Raw genomic sequence first — 21,350 nt, forward strand, 5'->3', positions numbered from 1 at the left:
AATCAGTGGCAACAGCGAGTTATTCTTTTCGATCTATTTGATTTTAATGTTTTTTTTTTTTTTTTTGCATCACACAAATCCATGGCGGCATCAGGTTATTTGATGTTATTGTATTTTTCATTATTATGTCGCATATTCCAGACTAGTTTTTAGGTAAATAGACATCAATCATGTTTTTAGGGTATGCATTTATTGAATGGCTGGAACACTGATCAAGAGCAAATTTTAATCAGAGATGCCTTCGTGTGTCCCAAAATGCATTTGGGGATGATTTCAAAAATGTCTTTACTTTCTTTCCTGTCACATCAGGTTTTTGAATTATTTAATTTTTTTTTGTTTTTCAGTTTGACCGATAAAATCTTGTGCAGTACGGGTTTTAATTTATAGTTATGACGTTTCAGGGAAAAAAAAAGTCCACCTGTTGCTGAACCGAAACCTACATTACATTTTATTGCATTAATATGACAAAAATTAGAGGGGGGGAAAACAAGGGCAGATTCAGAATCAGCGCAAAAAATATATATAAAAATCTGATAATCTAAAGTTGACTTGCATCTCTGATTAAAAAAAATTGAAAGTGATTGAAATTGGACCCCAGGCCACGTGATAGATTTCCCTTCTTTAGGAGTTAGAGTATTTTGTTCCTCTTCAAAAGGCAGAAGTTGGTAGTTTTTACCCTTGGCTGGGCGTCTCTTCCTCCAAGTGCGTATCAATTACTCACTTGAAAGTGTGTGTGTGTGTGTGTGTGTGTGTGCGTGTGTGTGTGTGTGTGTGTGTGTGTGTGTGTGTGTGTGTGTGTGTGTGTGCGTGCGCGCGCGCGCGTGTATAAGTATTCCCCCACTTACGATGGTCTGATTTCCAATTACGCGGGCAGCACCATGAACGTCTCACGCGCCTTGCTGACGCTTTTGCTCTTGGCGCGGCGCGCCGAGTCGCGCTGCTCGCCCACTTCTTACTACAAAAACTGCTGGATTCGGAGTTTCACGGGAATCGTCGTGGACTTGGAGGAGTCCGAGAGGCAAGGGGCGCGGCTGCTGAGGACTTACCGGGAGGAGAGCGCGCTGAGATGCGGCCGCACTTGTTGCCTGACGTCGAATGGTGAGTTGGTCATCGGCCGTGCAGCGTTCAAGTGCTGTTTGATGCTCGGTGAACCAAGCTTGTGTCTTTCTTTGAGCCTCCTCGTGCAACGTGGCGGTGTTTCACTTGGACGCCGCGCATGACAACTGTTGCCACCTCCACTGTCCGACTTTGGAGAGCTGCATCATCAGCCGCAGCACCGAGGCTGTCCTCTACAACGTCACCAAAGGTAAGTATACGTCTTCAGAACATTTGATCGAAGTTCAGTCTGCATGCAAAATATCTCGCAATTGCAAAGAAGGTCGACTAAAAGTGGAATAAAAACTCTAATATGTGCAGTAATTAAACGGTGTGTTTTTTATTTATTTATTTGGCTGCTATGTTGTAAATAATTTAGAGAGACACATTCTTTTTTAAATTGGGAAGCGATGACGTATACTTTTTATTGGATGATAATTATGTGTGGGATGCTCGCATCCCATTAATGTAAATAAATGCTTTTCATTATTCAGCAATAATATGTGGAGTGTGGAAGCATATTTTTATTCGACAGTGATGTGCAGAATTTGGAGATTCAGTATATATTTTTATTGTTTCGTGAAATCTGGAGCTGTATGAAATTTGAAGGTGCATTTTTTTTTTTAATTGCACAACATAATGGGGAATTGTCAACCAGGAGTCCATTATCTCGAATGTCTTGACAGTCTATCAAAGATGTCGGACTGGAATCTGGCATTGATTGAGTGAGTGTGAAGACTTCAAAGTGGCGAATGACTTGTTCAGGTGTGGATCCGGACCTGTTGGTGTTTGGCAAACACCTGGCCTCCAACATCCGCGTGGGTCGCGTCAACGCCTCTGAGCTGCTTCCCTTGGACAAGCGACAGTTCTTCCATCCGCCGCCGCCTGTTGCCACCATCAAACCAACAGCCTCCAGCACCCGGAAAACCACTGGCAGATCCTCAACAGTCACCCCAAAACCTCTTCGGTCATCCGTCAGCACATTCCAGACGAGCATACCTCCTTCATCCACCACCTTGGTTCCTTACCACGCCCCGCCAGCTCCTACTTTCCTCCCCACGACCGCCACCACTCGTCCCCTGACCTCCTCCACGTCCGCAGGCACCGTCGACACCAATGATCGGAGTGCCCAAACGTCGGTTAAAAAACAAGACTACCCCAGCAGTCGAGCGTGGATGGAAGAGCGAGACCCTAATTATCGAAGCACCAACGATTCAAGCACCCTAGCGTCTGTTCGAGGGCGAGACACCAACGATTCAAGCACCCAAACGCTGGTTAAAGAGGGGGGAACCAATGATCCGAGCACGCAAACGTCCACTACAGAGAGAGGTGCGAATGATCTGAGCACCCAAACATGGTTTAGAGAGCAAGACACCAATGATCCAACCGCCCAAATATTGGCTAAAGAGCGAGAATCCCGCCATCGAAGCACCCCGCCGTCCTTTACAGAGCGAGGCACGAACGATCCGAGGACCCAAACGACTGTTAAAGGTCGAGGCACCGACGGTTCAAGAACCTGGACGTCGGTTGAAGAAACGAGTCAACCAAGCTTCCAGAGGTCATTTCAAGGGCAAGACACCAATGATTCAAGCACCTGGACGTCGGTTGAAGAAACGAGTCAACCAAGCTCCCAGAGGTCATTTCAAGGACAAGACACCAACGATTCAAGCACCTGGACGTCGGTTGATGAAACTATCAAAGCAAGCACCCAGAGGTCATTTCAAGGGCGAGACACCAACGAGCCCAGCACCCAGGCGTCGTTTCAAGACCGAGACAGCCAATCGTCCTTTCAAGAGCAAGACACAAACAATCCGAGCACCCAATCGTCGTCCAACGAGCCAGACACCAACGATTCAAGCACCTGGAGGTCGGTTGAAGAAACGAGTCAACCAAGCTCCCAGAGGTCATTTCAAGGGCAAGACACCAACGAGCCCAGCACCCAGACGTCATTTCAAGACCCGGATAACCAAACGTCCTTTAAAGAACAAGACACAAACAATCCTCCGAGCACCCAATCGTCGTCAAACGATCCAGACACCAATGAACCGAGCACCCAGACGTCAATTCAAGCGCGAGGTTCAACTCTTGGCGGAGAGGACACCTTGGTGGATTCGGGACCCGGGTATCAGGGCCTGCCGGTGGTGCTGGTCGCCTGCGTGGCCGTATTGCTGGGCTGTTTAGTCTGGCTGGTTTCAAGGTGGAGGGCAAAGAGGAGGAGCAGCAGGAGAAGGATGGAATGCCGCCGTACGTCCAGGAGAAGAGAGACCACGCGTCTGATCAAGTACGACCTGGTCACAGAGGGCGACAACTGACTGAAAAGTTTTAAAGCGGATTCCGATCTTGAATTTTACTGCTTTGGACCATTTTTTCCTTTGGGTTCCCCTTATAGGGGAGACTTTTTTTTTTGTGTAGGTCTGTTGTATTTTTATGAGTGGAAAGGTCATATTACAATAGCGTAATATTCTCACCCCAAAAATTTCACAAATCCAAGATAATTGCTGCCAGTTTCATGTTTTTATTTTGGTAAAAGCACACACACAAAAAAAAAAAAAAGTACATGAGTACACCAGACTGTATTTATGATGTTGCAACAAAGTTGTAGAGCAATACACTCATCGATTTTCTCGATGCGTCAGATCTTGAGCACTCTCTTGACGGCCTCTTTGTACTGCAACATGGCGCTCTCGCTGTCCCCCTGGTTCTTCAGTCTGCTAACCGAGCGCTTGTAGTCTTGCACTTCGTTTCTTCCCAGCAGACGCCGGCGTTCTTCCTCGCCGCCGTCCGCCTTGCGCGACAGCGTGTCCAAGATGTTCTTCTCGGACGGGCTGCCGTCCCACAAATACTCCTCCATGTCTGCTACCGTCTTCTCGGCCTCCCACGCCTCGCTTTTCTGAAGAAAGCAAAATGGGATTAGCTGCTATTAGACTTCATGTCACTACACACACACACACACACACACACACACACACACACACACACACACACATATATATATATATATATATGGTGACCAAAATGCTCGTCATAAATGTGTACAATTATATAACAAATATAAATGAGATACAAAATAAATGCAAAGAAATGCATTCAATAAAATGGATAAATAATAGTCAATTGAAAAGGCACAAAACTGTACAAATATTACAAAATATTAAAATGCATCACAACCATGTAAAACTATTAAAAAATGTTACGTCGATTTGTATTTTCAAAAAAATAGATTTGAATAATCTGAAAAAACACATTCAAAAAAAAAGTAGATTTGAATCAGTAGAAAACGGTAACATGTTATTAAATTAATTAAAATAAAAATACTTTCATAGTGGGCCCTCACATACTCATGGTTCTGTTGCAGTAGAGTTCCGTTGCATTTACGGTCACTTTAATTTGACATACATTTGTATTTTACTCTTAAACTATTTCGGCGCAATTTTTTTTTTCAACTTTTATGTGCAACATATATGATTTCAATTGTTCTTTATTTCATCTTGTTTTGTACCGGCAAGTTCAGGAAAGGCTGGCCGCCGGATTTTTCAGCCTCATTGGCTCAAGTGGACATATACAGTCACCTTGATTGTGGTGGCTAACAAGCCCACTCTTTGAGGGCTAGCGTTACCAAAAAAAAAAAAAAACATCTCAACACTTGCACAAGAACTGTGCCGGTCATTGTTTGAGCTAAAGGTCAGCAGACGCTTTTTCAAATGTTTGACTGTATTTGCACTCACCCAAGATTCGTGGTAAAGGACGGTCAGCAGATACATGGCGTAGTCGTAATTCTGCTGTCTCAGTGGGCAGCTGAGGGACGCAAAGAAAAAGTGAGTTTTGTGTTGGGGAGAGTCACCAGGAGGAGTGTGCGAGTGTTCACCTGTCGGTAGTGATGGTGAGGACGTCCGTGTCTTTGCAGTACCTCTCCCCGACCAGTTTGAGCATTTTCTTCCGGGCGTGGTCATCCAGGTTCAAACTGGACACCTTCACCTGCACGCCAGCAAAAAAACAAGCAAACAAAAAAACACCCGGATGAAAAGGAAGAAGGAAAAAAAATAGAGAAAAAAAAAAAGGGAGTCAAACTCACACGTAGATGAACAACGCGAGCGGCGGGGTTTCGTAAGGACAGGCCAGCCGACACGTAGTCGCGGCTCTCCACCCGGATGGGGAAGTGCCGCTCGCACTTGGCGTCTGTGTCCAACGCGGATGGCCACGCGCTGCAAAACGCTAGCCACGCACGGCCAACACTTGTAGTCATCATTAACGCTGACATTTACAATAAGTTAAAAAAAAAAAAAAAAGTCATCATGCATACGTTTGAGAGCTTCACAGTGTTTCCTGATGGCTACTGGCGTCAAGTGGAGAAAGTTGGGAATCTGTTAAATGAGGAACAACAACATGGCAAAGTGAGCATGCCCAATTATGAGTCATAATATTAAAAAAAAAAATTAAACAGATAAGGTCTTTTTTTGAGCCCCATGTAAAGGTGGTTTGCATTGAATAATTGACGGTGAGTACTGACTAAAGTCGTTTATGTCACATCGGTTCATGATTGTGTACATGCTAGATGCAAGGCGTCGCCAGATTTTAAACATGAACATCTTATGCTGTTCCCCAGAAATGATCAATACAGCATCTAACCTTGATCAGTTCCAGGTTGCCCTTCTTCTCTGGAGGGACCCCTCCTTTCACAGGGTAGCCCATCCGCACAGGGAGGGGCACAGTGCCAGCTCTGAAGGGGGCCGCTGCCGGGTAGACAGCCGTCCAGTCCTGGTCCTCTGCCATCTTGTCCGTCCTTGGTGGTCCTGCCTGAGAGCCCGACCCGAACACAAACAGAACAAATTAACAATCTTCATTCTCTGCCCTCACAAGGGGCTTCTTTCAATCGTATCTAAACGTACATCTCTTCTGGGCCTTTTGGTGAAAGTTCCTCTCCCGCCTCGCTCAGGAAGAGCTGAAATGAATGATGTTGGGGCAATTACAAAATAATGATCACAACGTGTGCAAACTACAGATGTGAACAGTGTCTCGTTCGTGACGTAATCAATGTGTGCCAAGGAAGACGTCTGACCACATATTCGAAACACGTTAATAATGCACGTGTTCTCTATTTAATTTACAAGCCACCAAATCGAAAAAGAATGTCGCCTGAATAATATAAAAAAAGAATTAGACGTGTATTATATTTGACGTGACCTCGCTATAGTGCAATACTATAGCTTAGCACGAAGCTATGAGCGTGAACGACAGCAAAGGCATATGCAATACTCGCTTTTATTTCCAGCCGTGTTTGTCGAGAATGCCGTGGCGTATGTCAGTCTGCTCGACAAATTCGGTAGTCCAACGCCCACGACGTTTAATCGACTTAAGGACAGCAGCATCGTCTTGCTCGTGTGAGCAGCCATGTTTCTTCAGTCACTACGGATGCCGACAAACCACTCTGTTGCCAAATGGCGAATGTGTAAGTATAACATATTTGCTGTGTCCTCATTTCATCATAATGTCTCTCCGAGCGAATACCCTAATTAAATGGGAGCATTATATACGCGAAAAATGCGAAGCCAGTGCATTTGGAAAAGGCATTGTTTTAGTGAGGCCGGTCTGGCAAAATTGTGAGACGTTCCCACTATCGTAAATTGACCTTTCGCGGGAGTACCAAAAGCTAAAATCTTTAATGTCCTCCGCACACCAACGTATCCGAGTTTACCCTGTAAATAAGTCAAGTTTGATATACATACAAGTGACAAGTTACGACAAAAAAAGAACAAAAAAAAAAAAAAAGAACAAACGTGGAGGATATCACTGAAACTGAAAATTCCCGAGTAGCCTTGAACTCAGCATAACGCACAGGCTCTTGCTGTCATTGATGCACTTCAAAGTCCCGCAAACGGACACCGACCGAAACGCTCGTGCGTTATGTTTATTTTCCCTTTTTATTTATTTTTTTATCTTTTGTGAGCGCAGATGTTGGGTGATTATTTATTTTATTCTACATAAAACTCGGTGAATCACATTTGGATTTACTTTTCACCTGAATTTGATTTTACAGTTTATGTTTATTTTCCTTTTTTATTTTTTGTGAGCGCAGATGTTGCGTGATTATTTACTTTATTCTACATAAAACTCGGTGAATCATATTTGGATTTACTTTTCACCTGAATTTGATTTTACAAGTCGAACTTGTGCCACGGCGAATGATAGATTGACGCCGTACACGTTTGAAGGTATTCACCCAATGGACAGCGTACATACACCATGAGCACATTTTTTGTGTCTACTTCCCGTAAGTGTATCTTTTCGTAACCACTTAAAAAATATATTTTTAACCTAATGGGGGCGTGCAGACTGTACTTTCCAATCCTTACTTTGTGAAAATGACCTCGATTTTCCATCCTGTGTGCATTTTGACACTATGTATTCACAATGATGCACGTGATTTGGAGAAACAAGATTTTCCACATTAGTGGCCTTTTTTAAAGACGTGCTTTTTTTTTTTGTATATGATTTTTTTTTTGGCAACAGTAAATATTTTTATTTTAATTATTTTGTGCTAACCTAAAAACCACTAGCAAAAAAATCGTGTTTTTTTTAAAAATCTGTTGTCCGCTATCATTAGCGTTAGAATTTATCTTGTTTTATTTATCGTCAGCACAAGCAATATACGATAAGTTAATAAAATAATTTTTTGCACGTTTTTTTCCTGTCAATGTGTGTCTGTTATGTGCAGATTTTTACAGCGTCCTCCTTACAATCGAGGGAAGCGCTTCCTTTCAGTCACATTATCTCCACATCTCACATCACCTGTTCCACCCCAGGTATGGACGCACATGCCGGCAGCCCGCCAAGTGATTGCTCATCCGCCACAGGAAACCCGCGACGATCGTCTTCATGACCTCCCCCAAGTGCTCCATGCCCCTTGTGGACCCTCCATCAGCTCCACCTCTGAAGTTTGGAACCAACATGGGGGAGAGACGGGCACGCTCCTTCCATATGACGTGCCGCCTACAGCGGGACTACGGCAACAGGTTGGTGGGCCCCTTCGCCCGAAGCGGCCCCAACGGCTACGCCGGCACCAGCCTCAGCCTGGACCAGGAGATGGATGCTGACAATTCTCCACCCGTGGTTGGCAAGAGCGAGGCCCCCATGCCCGACATGGGCCTCTATGCTCCCGTTTCACTGCAACTGGACTCAGCGGCGGTCAATAATGGATCAGGTGTCCCCCACTGCCCGATGGCGAAGGATACGGCGCTGCGCGGCCAGCTCAACGTCGCCTCGGCGCCACTCCCGCCGCCTCTTCCGCGTTCCAGCTGGCTGCATCGCCACCAAAAGGAGTTCCAGCGGCCGTACGTCAAGACGAGCATGCAGGGCGATGTTTACAACTTCCTCGAGAGACCCGCTGGACTGAAATGTTTCCTCTACCACTTCCTTGTGTAAGTAGCGCTTTCAAGTACATCTGTACATCAAGCTTTTTTTTTTTCCGTGTACTTTAGTTGACTCTCATTCTTTGGGGACTGCAAAGGGAAATCCACACATTGTATGGAATTCTTTGCTCAAAAGTGGCCCACAGGCCAATTAAGTTTTTAAAATGTCCTCCACGGGCCGCACTACAGTAGGTTTATATATTTAAAAAGAAGCTGTCAATTAAATTTTAGGCTTCGGTTTAGGGTTCTGGGTTACGGTTTTGGACTGTTCAGGTGGATCAAGTGTGGTGGCTGGTCTGTATGTACAAATGCCTGACCAGTGGTTGTCATCTGCAGTCCCTCTCTTGTTAATTACATCAAGTACAGTATTAGATTCTGCCTCCCCAAAACAGAAAAAGGTGGCTTGTGTGAGTGTGTCTGGTGTGCTTGTTTTGAAAGAGCCAACTAGAAGCAGGTCAGTGAGATCTGGTTCGCCATATACAGAACCTCCGGCCCGCTGTCAACAAACGGGCGGCCTCACGCGCGAAAGATGGAGAGTGTGCGTGCTAAATTTTGTCCAGTAAGATGTGCTTCAATCAAATCCAGTCTCGCTGTGGAGAGGGAAAACAAACAAAAAAAAAAGTCAAGGCATGAATTCGGCAAATGTTTTTTTTGTTTTGTTTCCACATTGTGTCTGTGGGGGTTCATGCTTTCATTCCGGCCAGCGTTGGGTTTGCACATCGCATGATGGCGACCTGGCTGCTCGTGTCTCATTTTAACAAGATGGGGGCGGATTAGTGCTGCTCTCGCTCCACATGTACATTGAACCGAGAATAGGCCCACTGACCGTTTGCTGCTTCATCGTGACCTTCGCAAGGATGGTGTTGGGGTGGGGGTGAGGGTGCACAGTTCAAAATGGAATCCCAACAATTGAGGTTGACTCATTTTAAACATAATAGCCAAATTCGGTCGAAGGGGGCAAAAAAAAAAAAAAAGCCACAACAGAAAATACACGGCCTGCAGATCTTTGGATGTCCCCAAGATTAAGGCTTTAAGTGTGCTTAAAAACGATGCTTAATCCTTCAGTCCATGCATCCATTTTCATAATCCACAGTCAACGTTTTCTTTCGAAACGAACAGAATAACGTGGCACATTCAATTCAGAAGCTGTCTTTCATTCCAATATTCGGTCCCTTTTTGGGACAGCGGTCACTACAGCGGACAGCTGATCGATCATGTGATCAGGTGACAGGGTGCATCAAAGGGTGCATTCACGTTCTGATGAAAGAAAACATTGGAATGAAAATTGGTCCTTTTACGTTCATATTTTGCGAATGTTCATCATTCAGCGCCGGCGATTTGATTTTCAGACCCTTCTTTACCTTATCGTGGGAATTAAAAAAAAACAAACAAACACATACCCGGATTGAATGCCTGGATTCTGAAAAAAAACTTGCTTGGCATTGAATGAGTTTTCATCTTCAATTTGATTGAAGTGACCCGCAAAAATATTCCCACCCCTTTTCCAATCAGAACCGCATCACATCGTTTCCCGTATTTTAGTTACCGTCCATCTTAATCTTGTCTACATCGTGTCCAAATTTGAGCAGATTGCGTGCGTTTCGACAACCAGGGGGTGGGGTGGGGGCGGGGAATCACATTTGGACACTCCCTTTTGAGTCTTTTACATAACCGGACGGAACAAACTGTGCAGTTGTGATTCCTAAATGCCCTCGCAAGTGAAAGCGTCATCCGACCTCTTGAACTCCCTCGGACGCCTCGTCCACCGCTCTCTTTTCCGTATTCTGCAAGACCGTTGTGAGACGGGAACAGCGATATTTGAGACCCAATTTAAGCCATGCTGAACTCCTTTTGCGGCGCCAAACGTTTGAATTTTCACAATCGCAACGGTCGGTGATAGACAACGACGCCATCAAAGGCCAACCGGTAGCGCTCGCACCTGTCCATCCTGGCGAGCACGCAGACGTCCAGATGTTGTCTGCAGTACTTGGTGTTGCTTTGTATATTTATAACTCGGCAGATTACTGAAATCAGTCTGCCGGCTCCTATGTACGTACGCACGTATGCGGAACTAAACCCTTATATTGGATATCTGCTTATCAGAGATTACCGTCAGCGCGGGGGGTCACTCCCATAGCGGGTTGCGGGATGTGTTTTGACGTTGCTCTTACGTATTCACCGTAACACGGTAGGGGGTCAACCGCTACGCCGAAAATCACCGTGATATACCTAGTTTTCAGTTTAGATAAATAACGTGAGTAATGTTTGTTCTACAGAGGTTGTTTCGGCTTCACTAAAAGACCAGAAAGTCCAGACTGTCGTGTCGGACCATCTGAACTATCGCGGTGATTGACAGAGTGCCTTGAAGAGCTGTACTTTATTTCTGGTCAGGTTCTTGATCGAGGTGTGGTCTGACTTAGACTGGGCTGGCGTTCCCGAGTGTCAGTGAGGACCTAGACCTCAAATCTGGTCCTCAAGAGCCCCTATCCAGCCCGTTTTAGATTTCTCCCTCTTCCAACAGTCAGAGAGTCGATCAGGATTTTCTCGGCATTGTGGAGTTTGCGTGTTCTCCCCGTGCCTGTGTGGGTTTTCTTCGGGTAATCCAGTTTCCTCCCGCATTCCAAAAACATGCATGGCAGGCTGATTGAACACTCAAGAAATTGTCCCTTGGTGTGAGTGTGAGCATGGATGGTTGTTTGTCTGTGTGTCCCCTGCGATTGGCTGGCAACCGGTTCAGGGTGTCCCCCGCCTACTGCCCGAAGGTAGCACCCCCGCGACCCTTGTGAGGGTAAGCGGATATGAAAATGGATGGATGGGGAAATGATTTTGCTAATCAATGTGAATGCACTTTTTTTGTTTTCATTTTGTCATGGTGAAACTAAATATTAAACGCTGGCATTTTTATACCGGTGTTCAGATATTCACATTTGACTTGTAACCTCGGTCCCACTCGTTTGGTGTGCACCTGGGTTCCGATATTAGCATCCACACTTGACCTGAACTTCGCTCCGCTTGTCCACTCCGACCTGTAAGAAGATTTCCATTTATTTCCCGACTATTAGGCGGACAAGATGATGGCTAAGCCAGGATGCAATATCCGTGCTTCTGGCCACAGGCTGATGTGCTGTAATCCATCCTTAAGCTCCTCCCACGGATGGGATGGGCGAGGGCTGAGCCGGCGGTGGGGTGGTGGTGGTGTGGGTCAAAGAGTACTGCTCTGTCTCCGACATGCTTGCTTAACAGTCATGGCCAGGGCAATTTGTGAGCACTGTCACGCTCGTTGCGTTCCACGATAGACGGCTCTCCATTTTTTGTTCCGGGCTTTTTAGGCCATCGATAACTGTTGACCACACCGTTATGTCCGAACATATTGTCTATGCAGCATCTGAGAGAGTACATCCCCGAACAGTTTTTCATTTGAATATTTTCTTCATGCATATCTTTTCACGGGACAACAAAATGACACATACATTGTAAAGGCGTGAGCGTATAGCTGACAGAGATTTGGAGATGAATGGCCATGAAGGAGCGGTTACCGTATTTTCCGCACGATAAGGCGCATCTAAAATCAGTCCATTTTCTCAGCGGTCACTACAGTGGACAGCTTATCATGTTATCAGGGTTACAGGGTGCGTGAAAGGGTTAATAGGCTTATCATAAATGCGTGCCTGTCTCTCTCGCTCCCCAAATATATGTCTTCCTTCCACGTGGTCTTCACATAAGCATTTGGGAGTTTTAAACCAGGTTTTTGAATGAAGCTGCATGCTGCGACTTTGAATATTATTGTCAATAATTCTCGCTAAAGCCCCCCCAGCTGTTTTGTTTTTAATCAGATCTCGGAGGGTTTTTGGCACAGTCCGTCAGAGCAAGGTTGGCTAACGGCTTTGGAGTGACCCTGTCCTGTTCTGTTTTGTCCTGTCCTGTCCTGTGCGTCTGTCTGCGGCAGAGTAAAAAATTAAAAATCCCCTCGCTAACGCTGCAGTACACTTTGGCAAATGCCGACTCACTCAACGAAAACACGATTGGACCCAAAGTGGTGATTTATAGCCAGCCAAGCTACGAGCATTTTTGTGTCAAAATCATCCTATGGCTGACATTTCTTCCTGACCTTATTTTGTAACTTGTGATGGTGTGATAAAAGTATCACCGCAGTCATCCTGTCACAGCTTTATTTCGAAACGTGTGGTATTCTCAAGAAGCGGCCTTGTATTGCGTTTTTACTCACTTCATGTCGTTAATCACGCAGAGGTAGCCATCTGTATTAGTATTTGTATCTCCACTAGGCCTTACGTGTTCTTCTTCATCTCTTCATCTACGTCCTCCAAATGCTGAGGACACGAGGGGCATATCCTGGGAGCGGCGTGACGGGACCGAGGGCTGCCCGTGCCACTTCTCATTTTAAGACCTCACTTGTGACCTCGTCCGTCGAGAACCGCCAATTCTCGTATTTGGGCTTTTCATTTGACGGACTCACGTGTGTGCGGGGAGGGGAGCGTGGCATCTGTGTGTGTGTGTGTGTGTGTGTGTGTGTGTGTGTGTGTGTGTGTGTGTGTGTGTGTGTGTGTGTGTGTGTGTGTGTGTGCATGCGCGCGCGTGTGTGTGAGGGGGTCAAGTAATCCTCAGCCCGGGAAATCAAAGTCCCATCTGCCCGATGTGTCAGCGACTTTTACGTCAGGAGTCGTTCCCTCCCGTCACCTCGCTTGGCGCTTTTCACGCCGTGGCTCGCTCTCTACCGAGGGCGGCTTCAGGACCGCATCCACCGACACCGAAGGAAACAGGCGCCATTTTTCAAAAGAAATAACAAAAAAGAAAAAAAAACCCAACAAACACTTGAGAATGCAGAAGTCATGTCGTTCGAGTCTGAGTCAAGTGAAGTCTCGTAAATATCAAGTTGAAATTTCAGCCCGGCAAGTGCCAAGTCCTCAAAAATTGGCGATTTGAGTCTTAAGTCACATGACTTGACTGGAGACGGGTCCCTCTGCCTGCTCCTACCCACAACAAGGAAAAACAAAAAAAGTTAACTGGCGCTGTGACATTCATCTTGTCTACTTATGGTACATTGGTTTAAGGTTTGATTTTTTTTTCTTTCCCCAGACCATTATATAGACAGCTCCTATGAAGGCTGAAGTGACAGCCGAAACGGTCAGCCCGGTCAGAGTTTTTCGCTTCACCAAAAAAAAAAAAAAAGATAAGAAAACCTTTATTTGTCTCACAATGGAGACATTTGGATAATTTTCTCCAAAAAAAAAAGAAACCTTAAACCAAATTAAAAAGTGAACTGCAGACACTGAATGTCGTTGCTGCATTTAATTGGGAGCCCTGCTCTCTTTAACGAGCTGCTACTTTGGGGGACCGCTGATTTAAACGGCAGCAACCTTGCTACAATTGTGTTTACTCGATGCGCTTAAACATGAATGATGATAAACAACAGACATTTACATAACCCCGTTTTCAGCATATGGCGTGTAATCCAGCTTGAAGCACACAAAAACACGAAGCGCCCTCTGCTGTGTGTGTGTGTGTGTGTGTGCGTGTGTGTGTGTGTGTGTGTGTGTGTTTTAAAGCGAGCCCGATGACGATGGTGCTGCATGCAAACATTGCTGCCGTGTCATGTCAAAGCACTCCAAAGATGTGTCCAAAGGATTATTTCTGGGATCGTTAAAACACACAACTGACTCTGCTCTTAATCCCGCGAGGGTTTGGAAAAGAGACCTGGCCAAAGCTGCAAGGCCAACCGACACCCCTCTCACGCCCTCCCACCCCTACCAAATTCACCTCATGGTCAGTGGCAGAGCGAGGGGTCCCCCCGCCCCCCTCCCCAACCTTCCAGAATATGTTTGGAACCCACAAGTGTCATCAGGCCACATAATTGTTTTCCACATTTCCCCATGTCCTCTGTCTGGAACATAAAATAAATGTTTATCAGCATTTTCTGAAGAAGTGTAGGGGTTTGTTAAAAGAAATAAATACATAAATTGGAATGTTAAATTAACCATCTACATTGGTCTACTTTCCCTGATATTTTTAGGCTGAAAGTGGAGATTTGATAACATTGTGTGACTCGACTGTGCTCCAAAATTGAGAAGAAAAAAAAAACACATTGAGAAGACCACCTCATTGATTTTACACTGGGTTTACAGTTGGTCTGAGAACCCAAAGGACCAAGCATGCAGTGGACATTTTTTTTTCTCGGTGCATTATTTATTTGGATTGTGTTTGACCACTTGTCCTAACCTCGTGCTGTGTTCCTACCCACAGCTTCGTCATGGTTCTGGTGTGTCTCATCTTCAGTGTCCTGTCCACAATCGAGCAATATGCAGACTTTGCTTCCGGATCTTTGTTCTGGATGGTGAGTAAAACTGAACAATGTGCTTATCGAAACACTTGAAAAAAAAAAAAAAAGCGCCTCCCCTCATCTCTATTGAGGAGCGCTGACTTGCACTCAGTCGAGCGCAGAGAATAATGTGTCTTCGTCTGATTGCCGGATGCCATTTTTCTGTCGAAATTGTGCATAAATGTGAAAGGGCGGAGGCTCCCAACTGAGGAAAAGCGCTTTAGAAAAGAGACACATCATCTCCACATACAAATCTTGGAGGCAAACGGCTTCATAACTGAAGCAGGAAGTGATTGTGAATGTGACATGTAGTACTCCTCCACAGCCACTCGGTGGCAGTAGAGGATCTGAAGTGGTGGTGGGTGCTGCGTGTCTCCCAGTATGATACCTGAAGAACAAACAATGGCCTCTTATTACCGTGTTGCGTAATGGCCAAACTCGGGCTCTATATTGTCCCTGAAGCATAGGTGTTAGAATGTAAAGGGAGGGGCCTGGGGCGGGGGGGTGTGAGCACAGAGTGACATGGCTCCACTAAGACTGCTAGCAGTGGTGCAAATTGGTAAAAATGACGTTAAAAAAAGCCTATCAGGGGGGCCATTAAGGGTGTTTAATGATGCAATAAATCGGGATCTTGCAACAGGTGGAGGACGTGATGGCTACTGCTTTGGAAACTCTTCAAAGAGCTTGCATCATCCCTCTTTTTTTTCTTTTTTTTTGGCCAGCACACCGGGAATATAAAGTGTAAATACACACGTAGCTCCTGCGCCCTCCCACACACACACACACACACACACACACACACACACACACACACACACACACACACACACACACACCCACCCACAGGTTTATGTACCACCTCCCGAGTTGACGGGGCCAGCCAGAGGACAGGAGTGAACGCGATGTTCTGTCAACTTTTGGCCAGTGCCCTTTGAGGACCTTCTATCGTGGTTACTCATTCATTTATACCCGAGAAGAGGATCTCGAGGGCGATAGGTTATTTGTTACACTGACAATAACGATCGGTTGAATTTGCTCAATTTTATTTTGTCAAATGTTTGCATTAAAAATCACCTGCATCCAGATTTTAAAGAAACAACAATTAACTAGATGTATCGTCTACAAGTTTAGTTTTTACAATTGTTGGACATTTGCGAACATGCACAGTAAAGAGGAATCATTATTTAGAGACATCCAATAATAGGGCATTTACTGAAAAATGTTTCCAGTCGGCCCGATTATCGGTAGGCGTGTTTGTCTACCTATGCTAGCAACATATAGTGACAGGCAGAGCTCGATGGCAGGCGCTACATAACTAACCTGTGCATTTGGAAACGTCATTCACAGGAAATAAATGTGATTGTAAATTAAAACGAGATCATTTTCGTTCGTATATCGACTTGGGGCATTTTTGGTGGGGCTGTGCCATGAGACTTTTTTTTTTTTTTTTTTTTGGTGGAATGATCCACTATGCGCGTCGGCTCATTAATTTCCGAACTAGTCCTTTTCGCATTTCTTGCACTTGTTTTCCAAGTCGTCAAAACATGCCCTGACTGTTACCCCCCCCCCCCCACTATGATCATGTCGCAATATAAAATGCTGATAAGATAAATGACTTATTTACCGTGTGTGTTGAAGATAGGGAGGGGGGGGGTGCGCGGCCAAGTGTTACGGCGGTGATGATTGGCAGCGGTGGCTAAACTTAGAAAGTTCAGGGTCTGCTGTCATGCATGAATCACAGGCTGCTTGTTTTGGATGGCACAGAAGGGGGGGGGCGAAGGGGGGGGGCTGAGGTACATTTGGTCCTTGAGGATGTTTGGCCTTGGGCGCAGCTGCCAAAGTAAAGCTCAGCCAGCCATGGGCAGGAGTCACACACACACACACACACACACACACACACACACACACACACACACACACACACACACACACACACACACACACACACACACACACACACACACACACGGTCTGAAGAAGTAGCACATCTTCTAAAGCTGTGTTAACGGTGCACATCATAAGTTGAAAGACAAGAAAGAACATTTATTTTATTTATTTTTTAGGAACACTTCAGACCAATTTGGCTCAATCTCTTTCCCTCATCACTTTTTCTTCTAATCTGTATTCCCCCCCACCTATGATCTTCATCTGGCTGTGGTGGATTAGTGCTGTTTTCGGTAAACATCATATAGCTTCCACGTGTCCAATACGCATATGGGACCGACATCTGGGTGACCCATTTTATCGAATTATGACTTTAATCCCCTCTCACATTTTTTCCGAATTTGCGGCGTACTGTATGCCCTTGACTCGCAAATATTATCCAGATGGTGATATCGAATGTACTGGGAAGGAGATAGAGGAGATTTTTTTTTTTTTGGACATACTGTAGTATTTTAAGTTTTTGCTCAAATTAATCTTTAAATTAAACAAAACAAATCATTTCTTCAAAAAAGCATTGCTTCATATCAGAATCATTATGTACGAGTTGTTAATATGATAACAAATATCAAGGATGGTAAATTGCATCATTGTCACTCATTCATTCAGTAATTTTCAGTAATTAACAATAGTAACACATAACAACAACAACAATTCCACTACTACTACGACTTCTCATAAATGTACATAAATAGGCAAAAATCAATAGAAATACAATTTTAAACTATACAAAAGAAATGCTTGGTTTTTGAAAATTAAAATACATGTAGCTATGCTCTCTTACATTAATTCATAAAAAATATCTATCTATCTATCTATGGCTAGATAGATCATGAATCGTTACTGTCATTAGCATCACAATTTTATGGCACTTTTTATTGTGATCGTTTTTTTAATGGTAGACATTTGGCCACATCACAATTAATCATAAACTACACCCAGCAGTTTATTGACACAACATAGTCCATTACTTCTTGATGCAAACTTGAGGTAGTATAGCAGCACTTCATTATTATACTGTCGACATTATCTGCTGATTTAAAAAAACAAAACAAAACAAAAAAAAAAAAAACGTTGCTCCTGTCCAAATATTGCTGGCTATGATTGACAGGTCATTGTTTTGGGGCTCCGCTGTGCCGTGTTATTGCAGCAGGGCTCCGAGGATCGAGTTTCATGTGAGGGGTGGCCCTTTCACAAGTACCCGGCGGCCACCCACATGGCCCCCCCGGCCCCCACACCCAAACTCACAGCATGGTGGCTAAATATTATGCATACTTGGCGGCCACTGACACGATCTCTATCGGGCTGACTTAATTAATTCACACATCAGGTATTTTCAAAACATGCGGCCGAGTGGAACATGGGTGGCATGTGTGCCAGAGTAAAAAGTAGCAACGCAGGAGCGTAATTACAGATCTGAATGTAAACTGATTTTGTGATCTTCAAATGACTCCTTGTCGAACTCTTGTCTTCCCTACAAGGTTTACGTGACACCGTGGGCCCTATTTTCGCAGACAGCGTGTCTGCACCATTGGGGTCGGTCGCTAGGTGCCCACTTCACGATGCCGATGTGCTGTGACACATGAATGACTAGCGCAGTTAAAGGGGGTGTTGCCACTGCCCATGATTGAAGTCGGCTGTGACCACTCCCACTGTGGCGCAGCCGTCCTTCTCGCAGAGCAGACTGCCTGAGCTCAGGTCTGAAATTGAAAACAAAGTTTCATCCACTCATATATAATGTCATTTAATAAAACAAACAATTCCAGTCACCTGACTTGTGAAACGTGAGAAAAAGCCTCATTTAAAGGGCCAGTAAACTATACACGCCTATGTTCGCACTTAACGAATCTCTTCAGTGGCCTGTGTGAGTGTATCTGTATCAATGTATGTTTCAAATTATCGTAGAACAACTGTGTGTGTACCCTTGGTTGTACTAGTGAAACTGTAAGGAAAGTGGCAATGGTGTGGTGTCCAGTTTCTAGATTCAACTGGGAATACTGTACTTTTACAAATTAAGTATAATGGACCGTAAGATCCACCTTATACTTGCACTATAAAAAAAAAAGTGTCCGACCAGACTTTTTGGGTGATTCATGGATTGTTTTGTAGGGGCATTCATTTTACTCAACATTTTGGGTGAGATAAGTCAACCAAAAATGAAAAGTTCAAATGTAGCTTCCATTGAGCTTACCTCAGTTTGAGCTTTCACCGCTAGCTATCAAGCCACCATCTTTCCTCCTAGGTGGTCCACCCCCGATACGCAGTCCCACCACTGCATTTCTGCGTCGCGCACACTTGCCACTGCCTGCCACCGTATGGCGGTGACGGATGATACAACGGCCCATGTTTGATGTTGCTTATCCCCCCGAAGATCCTTTCGTCTTGTATCCGTGTCCCGTTATCTTGATGCTCACGGAATCACGCGCCTTGTGTCCCGCAGGAAATCGTGCTGGTGCTGTTCTTCGGCAGCGAGTACGTGGTGCGGCTGTGGTCCGCCGGCTGCCGCAGCAAATACGCCGGCATCAAGGGACGCCTCCGCTTCATCAGGAAGCCCATATCCATCATAGGTGCACCTGGCCGTTTTGTTTTTGTTTTGTTTTTTTTGTTTTTTGCTCCCATTGCCAGTCGGAGCATGTATGATATTCATTGACAAAGACAGTTTCATTTTGTCAATTACATTTGGTTTCAACTTTAGCTTTAGTGATCTTGTTTGCTTTCGTTAACTCAAATAAAAAAAGAGTAGTTAGCTAGCTGGCAACTAGAATGTAGCTAGCTAGCTAGAGTCTCCATTGTAAGACGAATAAAGGTTTTCTTATTCTTATTATAATCTGTACGTTCTGCTCCTTACACTATTAAAGTGGCTGTGTTATTTTAGTTTTTAAAAATTTCTTCAGATTCTGTTCAATTAATTTTTTGCTTTTACTTAAATTCAGGAGTTTTTTTTTTAACAAGTATCTGTACTTCTACTTAGCGTAAGCACAGTGCGCAAGTATTTTCACCACCTCTGCCGATTGGATACAATGAATGTGACCCGTAAATGCTGATAGAGATTTTTGTCAACACAAGGATGTCATCATTCTCTTGTCACAGACTTGATTGTGGTCATCGCCTCCATCATTGTACTCGCTGTGGGCTCCAATGGCCAAGTTTTTGCCACATCTGCCATCAGGTAGAGCTTATCTTCCCCACAACCAGCTGCTGAGCGATAAGGCTGAAGTGCGTGTGCATGTGCATGTGCGTGTGCGTGTGTGTATGTGTTTCAGAGGCATCCGTTTCCTGCAAATCCTGCGCATGCTCCACGTGGACCGACAAGGTGGAACATGGAGGCTGCTGGGATCTGTGGTGTTCATCCATCGGCAGGTGCGTCAGAAATCAGGCAACAAACGCAATGTTTGTCTGTCAGACGTTTCTGCCAAGTTATTTGTCGATGTAAGAAGTATGAAAAAAAATAGTAAAGGGGTAAATGTTGAAGTACAGTTCAGTGATATTTAACTTTTATGTGCAATGGTTTTGCATTGTAGTCTTTTTTTTATTTATTTCTTTTTAGGGCTACCGATTATTTGTATGAGCCATTAATCTGTCGACCATTTTTGAAAAAAAATGTAAGCATTTAAATTGCTTACAATTTATTGGACAAACATTTTTTTTGTAATTTTCATTTATCAATGATCAAAATAGTTGTCAATTATTTGATAATTGACCAGTTATTGATTCTTATAGAACTTTTTATTTTTTCCAAACAGTTATTTGGGCGCAGTTTGTTTTAAACTTCCCTATGTGATGCATATCAATTGAGTCATTATTTAAGTATATTTTTTTCCTTATAATTAGGTGTAGTGTTCAAAGTGCCCAAAATGTTGATGTGTATTTCAGTAATATTAATTGTTCGTTGTTTTTTTTTTTTTTTTTTTTTTTTAGGTGATACTTGAAACAAAAAGTAGTGACGTGTTTCAACTTTAAAATATAACACAAATGTACGATCCCAAAATGGATACCATTTGAAGCTCGTCTTTGATGACCCTCATTTTATTTTATTCATAGTTTGTCCTCCCATGCTTTTAGCCTGCTGAGCAGTGCTTTGCCCGCTTGCCGTCAAACCGCTTAAGCCTTCACTACACAGCGACCGATCCACAGAGGTGCGCGCATAAGCCACAGCAGTGCGGGCTTTATAAGGATAAAGTAGAGCGCGAAGCCGATAGAGTCAAGCTGGGCCTCTCTTTTTCACGGGCCAATAGACGATGGCTGTGATCAAACCCGACGTTCATCTCTCTTCAGGGCTCCACAAGAGAAGTTAAGATTAAAGATGTATCGTCGCCATTCCGCCTTTTGTCGAATGATCCTTTTATGTAATGATGCGCTCTGCTTAGCAGAAGTGGTTGATACTTATTTTTTTCCCCTCAGTGCGGGTTAGTAGGAGGCTTTTAATAATTTGGGATTTTAGTGTTTTTTTTTTTTTAATTCAGTGTTAGATTTGATTACTATTAATTTGTTTGAAAATGTGCATTTCATACACATGGTAACTCAACATTATTCACAAAATAAAACAACACAACATTTAAAAGAATTTACAAACA

At 44.3% G+C, this 21,350-nt stretch overlaps 3 protein-coding genes across 7 annotated transcripts in view; 2 read left to right on the plus strand and 1 right to left on the minus strand.

Annotated features, from left to right (window-relative positions):
• The first annotated feature begins 807 nt into the window (after window positions 1–807).
• On the plus strand, window positions 808–3,568 carry mansc4 (MANSC domain containing 4). 2 transcript variants are annotated; one of them, XM_019893419.1, is made up of 4 exons: window positions 808–1,098; window positions 1,175–1,306; window positions 1,861–2,586; window positions 2,743–3,568. In XM_019893419.1, the coding sequence occupies exons 1-4, from the start codon at window positions 879–881 to the stop codon at window positions 3,405–3,407; spliced, it is 1,743 nt and encodes a 580-aa protein (XP_019748978.1). In that variant the 5' UTR covers window positions 808–878; the 3' UTR covers window positions 3,408–3,568. The 2 variants fall into 2 exon arrangements, with proteins under 2 accessions (XP_019748978.1, XP_019748977.1); XM_019893418.1 differs by having other exon boundaries at window positions 1,861–3,568.
• Window positions 3,569–3,590: 22 nt separating this feature from the next.
• Window positions 3,591–6,524, minus strand: mrps35 (mitochondrial ribosomal protein S35). The gene is made up of 8 exons (XM_019893420.1): window positions 6,353–6,524; window positions 5,982–6,034; window positions 5,722–5,889; window positions 5,396–5,456; window positions 5,168–5,307; window positions 4,961–5,070; window positions 4,821–4,890; window positions 3,591–3,985 (listed from the first exon to the last, which is right to left on the minus strand). Exons 1-8 carry the CDS (start codon window positions 6,483–6,485, stop codon window positions 3,728–3,730), a joined length of 993 nt encoding a protein of 330 aa, XP_019748979.1. The 5' UTR covers window positions 6,486–6,524; the 3' UTR covers window positions 3,591–3,727.
• Window positions 6,525–7,134: 610 nt separating this feature from the next.
• kcnq1.2 (potassium voltage-gated channel, KQT-like subfamily, member 1.2) overlaps window positions 7,135–21,350 on the plus strand; it is a 211,464-nt gene continuing 197,248 nt past the window's right edge. For all 4 annotated transcript variants that reach the window (XM_019893409.1, XM_019893407.1, XM_019893408.1 and 1 more), the window contains exons 1-6: window positions 7,135–7,363; window positions 7,896–8,510; window positions 14,760–14,850; window positions 19,217–19,343; window positions 19,867–19,945; window positions 20,040–20,136. In XM_019893409.1, the coding sequence (XP_019748968.1) occupies window positions 7,969–8,510; window positions 14,760–14,850; window positions 19,217–19,343; window positions 19,867–19,945; window positions 20,040–20,136 (936 nt within the window). In that variant the 5' untranslated portion in view covers window positions 7,135–7,363; window positions 7,896–7,968. The remainder of the gene's footprint in view (window positions 7,364–7,895; window positions 8,511–14,759; window positions 14,851–19,216; window positions 19,344–19,866; window positions 19,946–20,039; window positions 20,137–21,350) is intronic.

This window comes from Hippocampus comes, unplaced genomic scaffold, assembly GCF_001891065.2.
Source record: "Hippocampus comes isolate QL1 unplaced genomic scaffold, H_comes_QL1_v1.1 scaffold62, whole genome shotgun sequence".
NCBI classification, from domain to species: Eukaryota; Metazoa; Chordata; class Actinopteri; order Syngnathiformes; family Syngnathidae; genus Hippocampus; species Hippocampus comes.

What these genes read in the sequence shown, in the direction of transcription:
- mansc4 (XM_019893418.1), top strand. Translation starts at nt 879, where the DNA reads ATGAACGTCTCACGCGCCTTGCTGACGCTTTTGCTCTTGGCGCGGCGC. An exon ending in TTGTTGCCTGACGTCGAATG is followed by an intron (nt 1,099 to 1,174) that starts GTGAGTTGGTCA and finishes TCTTTCTTTGAG; the next exon opens with CCTCCTCGTGCAACGTGGCG. An exon ending in CCTCTACAACGTCACCAAAG is followed by an intron (nt 1,307 to 1,860) that starts GTAAGTATACGT and finishes TGACTTGTTCAG; the next exon opens with GTGTGGATCCGGACCTGTTG.
- mrps35 (XM_019893420.1), bottom strand. Translation starts at nt 6,485, where the DNA reads ATGGCTGCTCACACGAGCAAGACGATGCTGCTGTCCTTAAGTCGATTA. An exon ending in ACACTGTGAAGCTCTCAAAC is followed by an intron (nt 5,308 to 5,395) that starts GTATGCATGATG and finishes GTGCGTGGCTAG; the next exon opens with CGTTTTGCAGCGCGTGGCCA. An exon ending in TCCTTTACCACGAATCTTGG is followed by an intron (nt 3,986 to 4,820) that starts GTGAGTGCAAAT and finishes TGCTTTCTTCAG; the next exon opens with AAAAGCGAGGCGTGGGAGGC.